This window comes from Protopterus annectens, chromosome 10.part0, assembly GCF_019279795.1.
Source record: "Protopterus annectens isolate FY-2018-M chromosome 10.part0, PAN1.0, whole genome shotgun sequence".
Taxonomy (NCBI): domain Eukaryota; kingdom Metazoa; phylum Chordata; order Ceratodontiformes; family Protopteridae; genus Protopterus; species Protopterus annectens.
In genome coordinates, this window is record NC_056744.1 from 1,016,787,048 (window position 1) to 1,016,801,829 (window position 14,782).

Here is a 14,782-nt window from a genome sequence, read left to right on the forward strand (position 1 = left end):
ACCTCTATTCTTGTTTACTATGCTTAAAGCTTTTTTCTGTATTTGCTTTTTCGTTGAAGGGGTAACCTTGTATATAATTGCTTCCCATTATGGGGGCATCTGACATCTGGGGCAAGAAAAACTGATGTAATTGTGTCGGCTGCATGCTTTATACCCCTGACTACCTGACGTCATGGAAGATGAGACAGCAACCGACCTGATGAAGCGCACTAGCTAAGTGCGTGAAAGCGCTTGTTCTTCTCTCAATAAATTATTTGTTTAATTTTTACATCGTGGTGGCTCCAGTGATTTATCAGCAACCGACGCAGGACCCAAGACTTTGATAATCAGGGCGACTGAGGGCTACCTGCAAGCTGATAACCCAAATATGATGACTGCAACAGTGAATACACTCAAACTTCTACATTTATGGTAAGTGTATACAACTGTACTTTCTCTGGATCAGTGCTCCACCCCAGTTAACAAATGGTAAGTAAATAAATTGAGGTAGTGCTGGATTTTTGGAATCCCATCCTTCGTTTGCTGTGCTGGCTGTTAAGGCAGTAGTAGGCAGATATTTTAGCAGTCCCTGTTTTGGGATGCAATGATAACTTTAGCTTTCTGGAGACTGTTGTTACCACTGTCTTGTAATCTCATTTTTTTTAAATATGTTTCTTTCTAGTTTGAAACTTCAACAAGGGTTGTTGGTAGACTTTTCTGCATTTCCCCAAAAGTTTATAGATCTCCTTCAACACTGTATTAAAGAACAAAGTAAAGCCTTGCCAAGGTGAGCAATAATAATTATTTTTTACCCAGCAGTTCCATAGTGATAAGTATACATTTTGCCTGATTACAAAATCAATAGGGTGTTTTCTGCATTGAGTTATAAATGCATACAGAAGTATTAAAGCTGAGTGCATGAGAAATCTGTTTTGGAGACTGAAACAGTATTTGACATTTTTTTATGATTAGAGTGAAATAATGGAGTTTGATGCTCTGTGTTATTACATTATGCTTGTGCACACTGCTTAAAACATTTGGTAGTTATTGCTGTAATTTCGCACAAAATTGGAAAACAGAAGAGAATAATGTAGGATCTGCCTAAGGAGAATTCAGTGTTTGTTAACCATTAGGACTTGGTGAGCTACACATGTTTAGTTAGAAGGATTTAACTTTCCCAGTCTACATTTGTATCTCCTATTGCAGTGATACTGTGTCTGTTTCCTCAAAATTTCATTTTCCTTCCCACTGGTAAAAGGGTTCAGTGGGATTTTAACAACCCAGGGCTACTTTGTTGGTTTGCTTGAAGAAAAGTCAACTTTTCCTTTCTCGTATTGTAAGGTGTTGAAAGTAGGTCAACAGCCTTTGACACTTGTTTTGACTACTGTTTTTTGCATGTAATGTGAAAACTTTTCAGTTGATTAACACCTTCCTTCTTTAAGGCATTTTCATATTTTGTATTGAGACCTGGTTGTTTCCTCTTTCATGCAGCTGGAAGACTTCATTTGCTGGCTGCCATCTTTTTTTTTTTTTTTTCATTTTTGGGTGGCTTTTGAAAGCTAGCTCCAATTGGATCTTTGTCAGGCCCCTAGTTTTGCTGTTTCAGTGCATAGTTTGAATTTCATTTGTCTTTGGTTTCAATTCAAGCTGTTGTTTTTCGCTTGTTAAGTTAGTTTAACTATATATCTACTTGTACAAGAAAAGGTGTGTAAAGAACTTCTTTGGAGGATTCCTCATATTTTGATTTTGTCTCTCCTGTGATTGTGGAAAGAATTATTGAACTGCATACTCCTTCAACTATGTCTTCTGTCTTGAGGGTTTCCTTTGGCTTTTTCCTTCTAGACCAATACTCTTCTTGTCATCTCAGCATAGTCTCTGATAAAGACAGCTTTGATTCCACCCATCTCTCAGATTTTTGAAAGGTGTGTAGCTGCATCTTGTTTGAAATCTTACCCTTTTTCCGAGTTGGCTTAACACCAGGCCATGTTCATCATTTGATCACTGCTACAATAGCCTTAGCTATACGAGTTGTATCCTCCCCAGGATATAACAGCTGGCCAGCATCCAAAGCTTAAGGGTAACTTCCATGCACCCAGACTATTGAGAGCTTGAGCAGAGTTGGAGAAAATCCGAGGTCTGGGTACTAAGCCATTCAGACATTTCCTGCTGATGATGAGTACTCCTCTTGCAAGCTTCGTAGGATTGGTCAGCTAACAATTTTCTGCTGCTGGGCAGATGAGTTACCTTTAGGGGAAAAACACTCCCACAAGTTATTTTATGACTAAAACAGTACTTTTTTTTTTTTTTAGGTGAAAGTTTTTTTTTATACTAAGAATTTTTAATTGGACTGTCGAGCAACATTTTTGGCAGTTAGAAGACTGTGGTGCTTTTATTACTTTTAGAGTAAACTTTATGCTAACATTTTTTTTTTTGCGAGAAATCTTCTATAAATTATGTTCAGGGACTGATGCAAGTGTATGGTGTGCATATTGCTGTGTTTTTAAGGAGAAAACACTAGCTTTTTGATACTTACCTTTTACAAATTGTTGCTGTCAGTTTTACCTGGACTTTCAGGCTTCCTTCTCAGCCTTACAATGAAACAGCTTGTGGTTCCTTGGTTCTTCCTTCCTCCAGCCATAAAAAAAGAAAATTTCCAGACAGCCTCTGCCCCTTCAGCAGGTTACTACTCTGCCTCAGCTGTAGGTGGATGACACTGCAGAGGCCATTTCTTGTTCTTTGGACCATTCATCTTGTTCATTGGTTTCCTCTGGTGTAGTCCCTTTAGCCACTATGGACTGGGATTTAGACACATCCTCTGTGTATGTTGGGAGTGTCTTTAGTAGGCATGGGAGAACCCTGTTGTCAATCTTGGAAAAAGGTGTGGGGAATGCTTCTCTGCCTTCCTGAACTGGGGTGCCTGTTCCTTGGGGTGATGTCCCTGACAAGAGTCTGTCTGCTTCTGTGGAGAATCCTGTTAAAAGGAAACAGAAAGCTAAGCATTTATCCTCCCCATGTCTCTATTACTCTAGATGGGGATAATTTGTTGGCCTTGAGCTTAGGTCTTGTTCAGGCTCTTGAGAGAAAAAGGAATTCTTCTGTCTCTGAAGATTCTCATTGTGATGAACAGAGAAATGTTTGTGATGGAAGAACTTCTGTTTTTTCTTCTCATGAAACTGCTTCTGATTGTATGGAGGGTATTTCTTCTGAAAGTTCCTCAGAATAAAATTATTTTTCTGAAACCATATCTAGAAGGAACCAACTGTTTCACTGGTAACATTAACTGCAAATTACTACAGCACTCAACTTTTCTGACTTGTCTAGAGGAAAGCAGTTTTTAGTACTTAATAATTAAGCACCTATCCAGGCATGTCTAAGGATCAGCTCCCGGTGATTTCTCCTGTCTACCTGATGAATCTGGGCATCTTGGAGCAGTGCAGCAATTGCCTCATGTACACAGACAACCCTCTCCTCCTACCACCCAACACTACATCCTGTGAGAGATGCACTTATATAGCCAAACTGGAAGCAAAGCTCTCTTCACCCAAAACTGGACTAGACAGTCAAGAGGAGAAGATAAACACTTGCACCACACCACGCTCATCGCATAGTCCCTCAAAACCTACACCACCAAAACACACACATAGAAACACAAAACACACCTACATTTGCGGAGGCCCTCAATAAAAACTTGCCCAAGCATCAGAGACCTCCAAAGCAGAAACGCAAGCAAACTCCACCCCCAGCACAACCCAAGTGACACATAGACCACAAACTCAGTGTGCCACTCAACCACAGCCCATAAGGCATAACAACGTACCCAGCACCCTAGTCATAGGTGACTCTGTAGTCAGGCACACTGATGTTCCACTCACCAGGCTAAACAAGGAGAAGTTTACTGTCAGCTGCCAGGATCCGCCACATAACGCACATACTCAGGTCACTCCACAACAAATACAAATATGACACTGTCATTGTCCATGTTGGTGTGAATGACCTGAGGCGTACCTCCCTTGATTATATGAAAAGAGACATGGAGGAGCTCTCCGATCTTGTAACCCAGGCAGGTATGACCCTAGCCCTGAGTAGCATCCTGCCATCACCCAGAATGATACCACAGTACAAGGACAAAATGATTGACTTCAACAATTGGCTAAGCTTCTGGTGTCATTCTAAGGGGATCCAGTATTTGTCTGCCTGGGACGACATGATCGACAGACCACGATGCTTTGCCAGAGATGGCCTGCACCTTTTGCCCTTGGCATTCTGGATACTGGCTAAGGCTCTTGCCACCCCTATAGTGTCGTTTTTTAGGCAAGATTTAAATGACAAATTCACCACCATAACAGCTACAAGCAAGCAAAATCTGAGGGTAATGCTACTCACTAACCTCAAAATGCACTCACTCGAGGCACTCCTTAAAATGGAGAACATCGACATCTGTGCAGTGACAGAGACCTGGTTCAAAGCTCCAGAGAGCACCCCTGCATTACCAGGCTATAATTCATACCACACCTTTCGGCCACCTAACCCTGAACGAAGCACCAAAGGTGGAGGTGTGTCCATATTCATTAAGGATATTGACACCTCCAGGCTAGTTGCACAGCATAATGCTTCCGAGATTATCCAAGTGCAACTAAATCTGGGCAAGACCGCAATCCAAATTGTCGCTTGCTACAGACCCCCCACCATGCCCCAGGATTCCCACTCCTCATTTCTTGATACACTGGAAAGTATTGGGGTACAACCCACCACCCTAATAATGGGTGATTTCAACTACCCTACCATTAACTGGAAAAACTACTCATGTACCAACTCTTTTGCTCAACATTTTCTGGAATTCATAAATTCCATTGCCTTGGATCAACTTATTCACACCCTCACCAGGGGCAGCAATATCCTAGACCTGGTCATTACCAACATGGGCAACCGGTGTTCCACACCAGAGGTCAATTCCTCGGTCAGATCCGACCACAAGCTAATCACCCTAGACATCCACATCCCGCCCCCACCCCCAATTCGGGAAACCACCGTAAAAAACTTCTCCGAAGCCAACTTCACACTTCTTAAGACAGAAGTGGCAAACTTCATGACACCCATGCAGATGGACAATAGAGGTAAGACTGCTGAATCCTACACAAATGCACTTTATAAGCACTTACACGAGTGCATGGATCATGGTATCCCTAATAGAACCAAGATGCTATCCTCCAAAAAAAGGAAGCCAATCTGGTGGTCCTCTGCTATAAACAAACTCTACAACAGAAGAAAGAAACTGTTGCAAAAAAGAGTAAAATCCCATGACTGGAGGAACTCCCTGGTCAACCTCAGTAAGAAGCTGAGATCCCTCATAAAATCCTCCAAAGCTAGTTACAAAAACAAAATTGCCACTGACTCTAAAGACAACCACAAAACATTCTATAGCTATGTCAAAAATCTCAATGGCAACACTCAGATCTGCTCTGAGTTACAGCACAATGACACTAAATATACAGAACCAACTGATATTGCCAACATCCTGGCAGATAGGTTCAGTGCTAACTTTACCCCCCCTCCCACACCCTAGAGGGCCCATCTCTATACCGGAAGAATGCAAAGTTCCTGTAATCACGGCTGCACAGGTAAAAAACACTCTCTCCAAAGCCAAGAACACAACATCCATGGGACCTGACAATATCCCAGGCTGCATTCTACATGAACTACAGAATGAACTGGCACCCTACCTGAGTACCATGATTGATCATAGCCTAACCTCAGGCTTTGTGCCCACTGAATGGCGCACCATGATGGTTATCCCACTCCACAAAGGGGAAGCCACGACGGACCCTGGGAACTACTGCCCCATTAGACTGATGAGCCTGGCCTACAAGGCCATGGAACATACGTATCATCCTGGAACTCATAAACAAAGACATTGGTAATCTCCAAACTCTGGACCCTACCCAGTTCGGATTTGTAAAAGGCAGATCATGTCTCCTAAACCTGATTGCCTTCTTTGAAGCAGTCACCAAAGCCATAGATGAGGGTAAGGTGGTTCACACAGCTTATCTAGATTTCGCCAAGGTTTTCAACACCATCCCCCACTCTGGAATTATAGATAAGCTCACTAAACTAGGTATAAATCCCTATGTCACAAGATGGGTTGCCAGCTGGCTCACTGACAGAAACCACACTGTGAAAGTAGCAGACTCCAAATCCAACTTCAGACCAGTGATAAGTGGAGTACCACAGGGTTCAGTCCTGGGTCCTCTCCTGTTTGGTATATACTTCTCTGAAGTACAGGCTAACACAGAGGGTCTTTGGCTGACAAAGTTTGCAGATGACTGCAAACTAGGAGCCATAATCGAAGCTCCTAACTATGTAGACATCCTACAAAAGGGCCTCACTGAGACAGATGCCTGGTTTCAAAGCCATGGCCTAAAGCTCAATGCCAAAAAGTGTATTGTCATCCCCTTTGGGGGATGCCCTAAGCAGACTGTCTCAAAAAACTGCAGATTTACTCAGTCGCATATCGCCTACTCAGAGGCGATCTCTGCCTAACACACACAGCTATGTCAAACCCAGAGCTTTTTAACATGCTCCACTCAAAGAAACCCCAATCCCTCCGAGCTACACACCCTAGGGACCTAAACCTTGTCACCACAATAAACAGAACATGCTGGAGGGATAGATTGCTGTCTCAGAGACTTCCCATACTCTGGAACAAACTACCTAACTATATCAAACAAAGCTCCTCATTAGCACTCTTCAAGAAAAATCTTGATGACTGGATGTGAGACAGGAAATTCACCCCGGGGATCACTTCTGTGGCTCTGCTCGGCGGTGGCACAGGAAAATAATTTTCTTGGGTGGCGAAAGCCAGGGTACCTTTTGGCTAGGCGTATATAGGCCCTAGGGCCAATAGCCTAGTACCTACCTATGAACCTATGATTTGTTTGCAGTTAAAAGCATTCTCTAGAGTCTCCTTGCTCCTTTATCTGTTTAAAACTTTCATTTAGTGGCTGTTTTTCTGTTGTGATAAACATTTCTGTAGTGATTTCTGCCTAAACTACTGTAGCTACTATCTTCAATAGTTTCTCACCCCCCCCATTAGCGTTTTGTTCTCATACTTGGTAGCTTTGCAGATGTTCATCGTGTTACCCTGCTGCAGTCATTACACTTGGGTTATCCTGTCATTAGGCGGTCCCGCAGTCGGATGGATTTCCAAAGTCTTGGTCCGAAGTCGGTTGCAGTCGCCTCATCCCTGAAGTCAGTGTGCCAGGGGTATATATATTGCAACCAACGCCATTTTCTCCAGTCTTTCTTGCCGCGCAGTGCCCGAAGCAGAAGCAGTTTGCAAGTGCTGGTCGGCCGACTCCTGAGATTTTTGAATTCGAATTTCAGACCGAAGTCTTCTATAAAGCTAAGTACCCCGTTGGGGAAACTTTTCTTGCCTCAGACCAATGTCAGAAAAAGTTAACAATTGCATTTCTTGTGGGAAGCAAATACCTCATAAGGATTTTCATTCTTATTGCATACCTTGCGTAGGCCCTGATCACAACGTCACTTCTTGTCATTTTTGTGCTAGATTTAATAAACGTACTATTAAAGGACGATTTGATTTCGCACGACACTTTTTTGGCAGAAAATTTAATTATAACATGCCGTCAGAGCTTCCGACTACCGGCGTGCACAAAAAGCGCAGGGATAAGGATCGACAGCCCAGACCTAAGCCCGATTCCGAGGCCTCGGTTGTTCCGGTCTCCGGTTATCAGTGAGGCTCCAACGTAGCCTCTGGCTGCCGCAGTTCAAGAAACCGAGACCGCTACTGATATTTTGACGGAATGTACCAGGCCGACGCAGCCTTTTACTTCAGGCCCTACTGACGATTTACCTTCCAAGGACGTCGATGCTTCTGAAACGCCATCGGTTTCAGAAGGCGTTTTCAGACCGACGACTCTTTCAGTCAAAACGTTTTCCAAGTCGAAGACTCCTTCCAAACCGAAAAAGGCTTCACTTCAGTCTCCTGTTCAAGGCCCTATGCCTAAGAAACAGATGCTCAAGATGGCTGAAGATTTGATTTCTCTTATCAGGGGGTCTCAACCTCCTCCTGACAAAAGGCCTAGACTACAGGAAGAATCTGCTTCCTCTGAACAACTGTCTATTTCTTCGGATTCCTCTGAGGACCAAGACTATTCCTTCTCTCCTTATGAATATTCTGATGCTGAGGACTCTATTCCCTCAGCTTACCCTCCAGAAGATTACTCTTTTGGGGAAACTTTACACACTATGAGGGAACATTTTCACTGGGAAGGTCAGGATTACTCTGATTCCAAGAAAAGGCTCAGAGAGTTTCTTTTACTCCCCCAACACAGACCGCTAGCTATTCCTCCTGTTTTGGACATTGTGGATGATGTCTATTTAGAATCCAGTTTCAACCCTGACTCTCTGCTTCCTGCTCCGCCCAAGCCTGACAGATACTACAGAGTACCTGATTCCCACAAATATCTTTACAAAAGCCCAGTAGCTGACCCAGAGACTCTCTCCCAGGGTCCCAAGGGGGCTAAGGCTTCCATGGCTAAAAATCCAGTACCTTCTGAAAGGGATTCAAGAGCACTAGACAGATGGGGGAAAAAGGTTTATACCTCAGCCACTTTAGCTATGAGAGCTCTAAATTGTCAATTTCATATGCTTAAGTATCAGCAATTTCTGATCTCTCAGTTAAAACAAAAGATAACCACCCTCCCTCAACAATCTGAATTGAAAGAAGTACAGGATTTGTTGCACGCCACCGAGCAGGTAGGCAAACATACCTTGCAATGTGAGTTTGATTCTTTAGAGGCCTCCTGCAGAGCAGCTGTCACTGGATCAGTTAGACGTAGGCATGCCTGGTTAAAGGAACAAAGTCTGCCTGATCATGTTAAAGCAAAACTATTAGATGCTCCCTTACAGCAGGATGTTCTTTTTGGTATTAAAGCAGAAGAAGTTTTAAAGAAAATGGAAGATGAGGCAAAATCAATGCAGACAGTCAAAGATTTCCTACAAGTACAACCCCCTCGCTTCAGCAGAAACTGGCCAACAAAAAATTGGTCCTTTCCAGCCACTGACAGGCCTCAGGGGGGTAAATACAGGCGCCCAAGGGGAGAGGACAACCACAAGCTCAGTATAAACGTCGCCAATGGGGCACTCCAACCCAGAAGGGAGGAGAAGACAGGTCTCAGCCCACCAGAAGGCAAACTCAATGACTTGCACCTCAACTGGCCAAACAAAGCTCTTTTGTCAGCCCCCCGGGGGGAAAGCTAGCACTATTTGCAGACAACTGGCACATAGTCACAAAGGACAAATGGGTACTAGACATAATTTTACGAGGATACAGATTCCACTTTCACACCTTGTCAATAAAAAGAGGAATGCCAAACCTGACACAAAATCAAAGGGCAGAGGCTCAAAAACAAATTACAGCTCTCATGGCCATGAGAGCCATTCAAAGGGTACCAACTCAAGAGCAAGGCCAAGGATTTTACTCAAGACTTTTCCTAGTACCCAGAAAAGAAAATGCTTAGAGACCAATTCTGGACCTTTCAATTCTAAACACTTACTTACAAGTTCCCAAATTCAAGATGCTAACACTACAGCAGCTACTTCCCGTGTTGGGCAAGGAAGCATGGCTGGTAACGTTGGACCTCAAGGAGGCATACCTGCATGTCTCTATCAGTCAAAGTTGCAGAAGATACCTCCATTTCATTGCAGGTTCAACCCATTATCAATTCTCTTGACTGCCCTTTGGCTTATCTACTGCGCCCAGAGTATTCACAAAATGCCTGGCACCAGTAATTGCATACTGCAGACAAAGAGGAAATCAAATATATCCATACCTGGACGACTGCCTCATTCAAGCAGAAAGAAAAGACATTCACTTACAACATCTGGCTTTTGTGAAGCATCTACTGAATTGTCTGGGGTACACAGTAAACGAAAAGAAGTCAAAACTAGTACCCTCACAAAAAAATGACATTCCTGGGTGCCAGCTTGGACACAATGGCCCAGAAGGCTTATCTTACACCAGACAAGCAATTACAACTGACTCAATATTTCAAAACAATGGCAACAAAGACCCAATTAACTGCAAGAAAAATTCTGCAGGCTTTGGGCTTCATGGCATCTTGCATTTTGATAATACCATTTGCAAAACTGCATATGAGGAAATTACAGTGGTACCTAAAAAGCATATGGTCTCAACACAGCCACAGCTTGGACACAGTGATATCTCTCATTCCCTGCCTTCAACAGGAATTTCTATGGTGGGCACAGGCATGTCACCTCAACAAGGGTCAGCCTTTCACCTTGCCCCCACCCAGGCAGATAATCACAACAGATGCGTCAGACTTTGCCTGGGGGGTGCACATGACAGGGCAATGCATTCAAGGCCTATGGACTGCAGAACAAAGAAAACTGCACATAAACCAAAAGGAGATGCTAGCTGTACAGAAAGCTCTGACAGCCTTCAAGGATCTACTACAGCCTGGACAACTTGCAATAAAGACGGACAACACCACAGTAATGTGGTACATAAACAAGGGGGCACACATTCCTACCCTCTTTGCAGGCAAGCAATAATCTTATGGAACACAGCTCTGGCCTGCCAAGTCCAGTTACAAGCTCAATTCCTGCCAGGACAGAAAAACACATTGGCAGACGACCTAAGCAGAAACATCAAAGATCCCCATGAGTGGAAGCTAGACCCACAAATATTTACAATGATAACTCAAAGATGGGACCTACCAAATATAGACCAGTTTGCCAGTCCTCAAAACTACCAGCTGACAAAATTTTGTACAAGGACATTCCACCATCAAGCTTGGAAAGTGGACGCTCTCTCCTTCAGTTGGAAAAACCTGACAGTATATGCCTTTCCTCCATTACCTCTTCTCACAAAGGTTCTTTTGAAGGTCAAAAAGGAGAAACCTCGAATGATTCTCATAGCCCCAGACTGGCCACGCCAGCACTGGTACCCGCTATTGAAGAATATGGCTCACAGCCCACCATGGATATTGCCTCAAATACCTCATTTGCTCACGCAGCAAGACCAGCAGATTCTACACAGCCAGATAAAAACCTTAAACCTGGCTGCATGGCAAATCAATTAAGCATCCAACCAGCCCCTCTTTCACAAGCAGTGCTGGATGTTATTCTAGAAGCCAGGAGGCCAAGCACCAGGAAGGCTTACTCGGACAAATGGAAAAGGTTTTCTGCTTGGAACCAAGCTAAAGGCCAAGACACAACTCAGCCTCATATGCCTCACATTCTGCAGTATTTAGCTGAGATGTTGCATAAAGGACTTTCCTTCTCCTCAATTAAAATCCATGCTTCAGCTATTTCAGCTCACTACGACACCAATCCACCTTTATTTTCAAATCCCCTCCTAAGGCAGTTCCTCAGAGGGGCGAAAAACATTAGACCACCTAGAAGAGCTCCTACACCAACATAGGACCTCAACTTTGTTCTGGAAAAACTAACGCTACCTCCCTTTGAACCAGCTTTTTCTGCAGACCTTCAGTTCCTATCTTGGAAGACTGCCCTGCTCCTGGCAATAACTTCTGCTAGGAGAGTTTCAGAATTGCAGGCACTTATGGCAGTGGAACCTTTCCTCATTTTTCATCAAGACAGAGTTTCTCTATGAACTAATCCTTCCTTCATGCCTAAGGTGGTTTCCAGTGTAGCTCTAAATCAAACCATCCACCTACCCACTTTCTACCCCAATCCCCAGAACAAAGGTGAGAGACTCCTGCATTCCTTGGACATTCACAGGCAGCTTCGTTACTACTTGGATAAAACTAAGGCTTTCAGCAAAACTGACCAGCTCTTTGTTTCCTATGCTACAGCCTCTCAAGGGAAGGCCATATCCAAGCAAGCCATTTCTAAATGGATAGGCCATTGCATCCGATTCTGCTATACCCATCATGGGAAACCAGTTCCTCCTACCATTATATCCCACTCTACCAGGAAAACAGCTACTTCTACAGCCTTTCTCAAGGGGGTTCCTACCAAGGAAATCTTAGAAGCTGCAACTTGGAGTTCAGTGCACACCTTCACCAAACACTATCACTTACCTCTTTATTCTAAGTTCAGGGCAGGCTTCACCACTGCAGTTCTGCAGGGCCTCATTGCCTCCACTAACCCTCTATGATGCCTCCACCCTACCTTAGCTTTGGGACTCAACCCAAGTGTAATGACTGCAGCAGGGTAACACGATGAACATAGTACAGTTTTGTACCTACCATAAATGTAGATGTTCGAGTGTTCACCCTGCTGCAATCCAGGTTACCCTCCCTCCAACCCCTCTGATCTACTGGCTAAATCTCTGCTATGCCTTACTGATGTATTTGCTTATAGCTGAAGGGATTTTGTGTTTGCACAGTGTTCACACCATTTGGTACTGATTTGGATCACCTTTTTGGGGGCACCTGACATCTGGGGCAAGAAAAACTGAAGAAAATGGCGTCGGTTGCAATATATATACCCCTGGCGCACCTACGGCAGGGATGAGGCGACTGCAACCGACGTCGGACCAAGACTTTGGAAATCCGGCCGACTGCGGGACCACCTGACGACAGGATAACCCAAGTGTAATGACTGCAGCAGGGTGAACACCCGAACATCTACATTTATGGTAGGTACAAAACTGTACTTTTCCTGCCCCTACTATAAATTTGATCTGGGACACTCCTCCCAATCTTGTGTCATTAGCTTATTCTACTTAAGACACAGAGAACATTTGAGAAGGCCAACCCACTTAGGTTCTTAACCCATTATCTTCTGTTCCTCCTTTCTTCCTTTCCACTTTACTTAATAAAAAAAAAAAACTTTGCTAGAATTTCCTTGTGTTTTGAGAGTGCTTCTCAGCTGATAATATTTTCTGGCACTTTTTACCTATTCAGAGTTGATTAAAACAATAACTGAATTCCGTTCAGTTAGCCTGGATTAGAACAAGGACAAAGCCTGTGCAAATTTAAGTGGAATTTGTGCGCAGTCTTGAAAAAGCTGCTGGAAGGTAGACTAGTTACAGAGGGTGGAAGATTGTTCCAAAGTTTAGATATGGTACATGAAAATATGGCTTCTCCTGCTGAGTTTTTGGGTTTGATAACAGTGAGTTGATTTTTGTTGCTTAATCTTAGGAGCCTAGTGGAGTGATAGGGTTGGAGAAGGGTTTGAAGGGAAGGGATGTTACAGGGGTGGTTAATAGGTTTATGAGCGAGGGCAAGTTGATTAAAGTGAAGGAGTTGTGGGAGTTCTAGCCAGTTTAGTTTAGTTCTTTAAGTGAGATACAATGTTGGCTGTGGTAGGAGGTTCCAGTGGCAAATTTAGCAATTTTGTTGTAACAAGCATCCAGCTTGTGTCGGTCTGTCTGTCTAAGGTTGGTAAGTATGGGGGATGCATAGAGTAGGGTGGAGATTAGCTGGGAATTGGTTATGGAGATTCTAGCCGCCTTGGTTAGGAATTGGCGGCTTCGATATAATGCACCAAGTTTCTTGTGAATTTTTTTATTGTGAGAGATATATGGGTGTCAAATCTAAGTTTGTTGTCTATTTCCACACCAAGTAATTTTGTGTGTTCTGATAGAGAGATGATGGTATTGTCTTTGGCGAGAATGTTGAAGTGGGGGTGTTTTGGGTGGCTTTGGAAGGTTGGAACAGGAGAAGTTTTGTCTTACTTGGGTTGAGTAGGAGCTGAGCATTGGATAGCCAGCTTTCTACAGAAGAGAATGATTCCTGTGTGATTTGTTGTAGTTCTAGCAGAGTGGGGGCAGAGCAGATGAGAGTAGAGTCATCTGCTTACTGTATAAGAGATGCTTGTGTGGTGGCAGTATGTAGGTTGTTAGTGAAAAGTGAGAATAGCAGAGGGCCAAGGATAGACCCTTGGGGAACTCCAAGAGTAACTGGGAGGCGAGGTGATAGGTTATCGTCCCAGATTACTGATTGCTGGCGTCTGTGTAGATAGCTATGGAACCTGTTGCAGGCTGATTGTGAGAAGGATAGGTTGGGGAGAGTAGTAGCTCATGAGATACTATGTCAAAGGCCTTTGAGAGATCTAGAAATACAGCAGTAGAGAAGAGGCCATTGTTTTTGTGATGAAGTTTAGTGTTGGTGAAGGAGAGCAGAGTGGAGGTAGTGCTGTGATATGGCCTGAAACCATGTTGGGTTTTGGAGAGGAGATTATTAGCTAGGAGGTAGCTGGAGACCTGGGCGTTGATATATTTTTCAAGTATCTTGGGGAGAGGATAGCAATGGGGTGGTAATTGGAGAGGTCGGTGGAGGGGGGGGGGTGCCTTTGTGGAGGGGAATGAAGTGGGATATTTTCCATATCGAGGAACATAGCCTTCTGTTATGGAATGGTTGATTAGAATTGAAACTGGGTAAGCTAGTGTATCAGCTGCAATTTTCAAGTATTCAGAGGGGAAGTTGTCAGCTGCGAGTTTGGTTGGTTGAAGTTTTGACAATAGTCTTTTTATGTTGGAGGTAGGTACTGAGGTGAAGAAGAAAAGAGAAGTGGGGGGTTTAGGGTTAGGAGTTGGGGGGGGCTGTTGTAGGGAAGTGTTGTATGTTTAGAGATGCTATAGTTTCAGTGAAGTGTTTGTTGAAGGATTCAGCAATACTGCTGGAGGAGGGGAGAATGGACGGCTGGGAGTATCAACCTTCCCTGGGTGGAGGATAGTGTTAATAGTGGACCAGAATTGCTTAGGGTTGTGGTTGGTAGAGTTTAGGGTGGATTTATAGTAGAGGGATTTGTCTAATTTTATTTGCTTTTTGTCTTTATAGTGCAGTTCAAA

At 43.7% G+C, this 14,782-nt stretch overlaps 1 protein-coding gene across 1 annotated transcript in view; it reads left to right on the forward strand.

Moving 5' to 3' along the window:
* Window positions 1-14,782, forward strand: part of SASS6 (SAS-6 centriolar assembly protein) — a 1,319,564-nt gene that overhangs the window by 395,673 nt on the left and 909,109 nt on the right. The window contains exon 4 of the mRNA XM_044085777.1: window positions 662-766. Within this exon, the coding sequence (XP_043941712.1) occupies window positions 662-766 (105 nt within the window). The remainder of the gene's footprint in view (window positions 1-661; window positions 767-14,782) is intronic.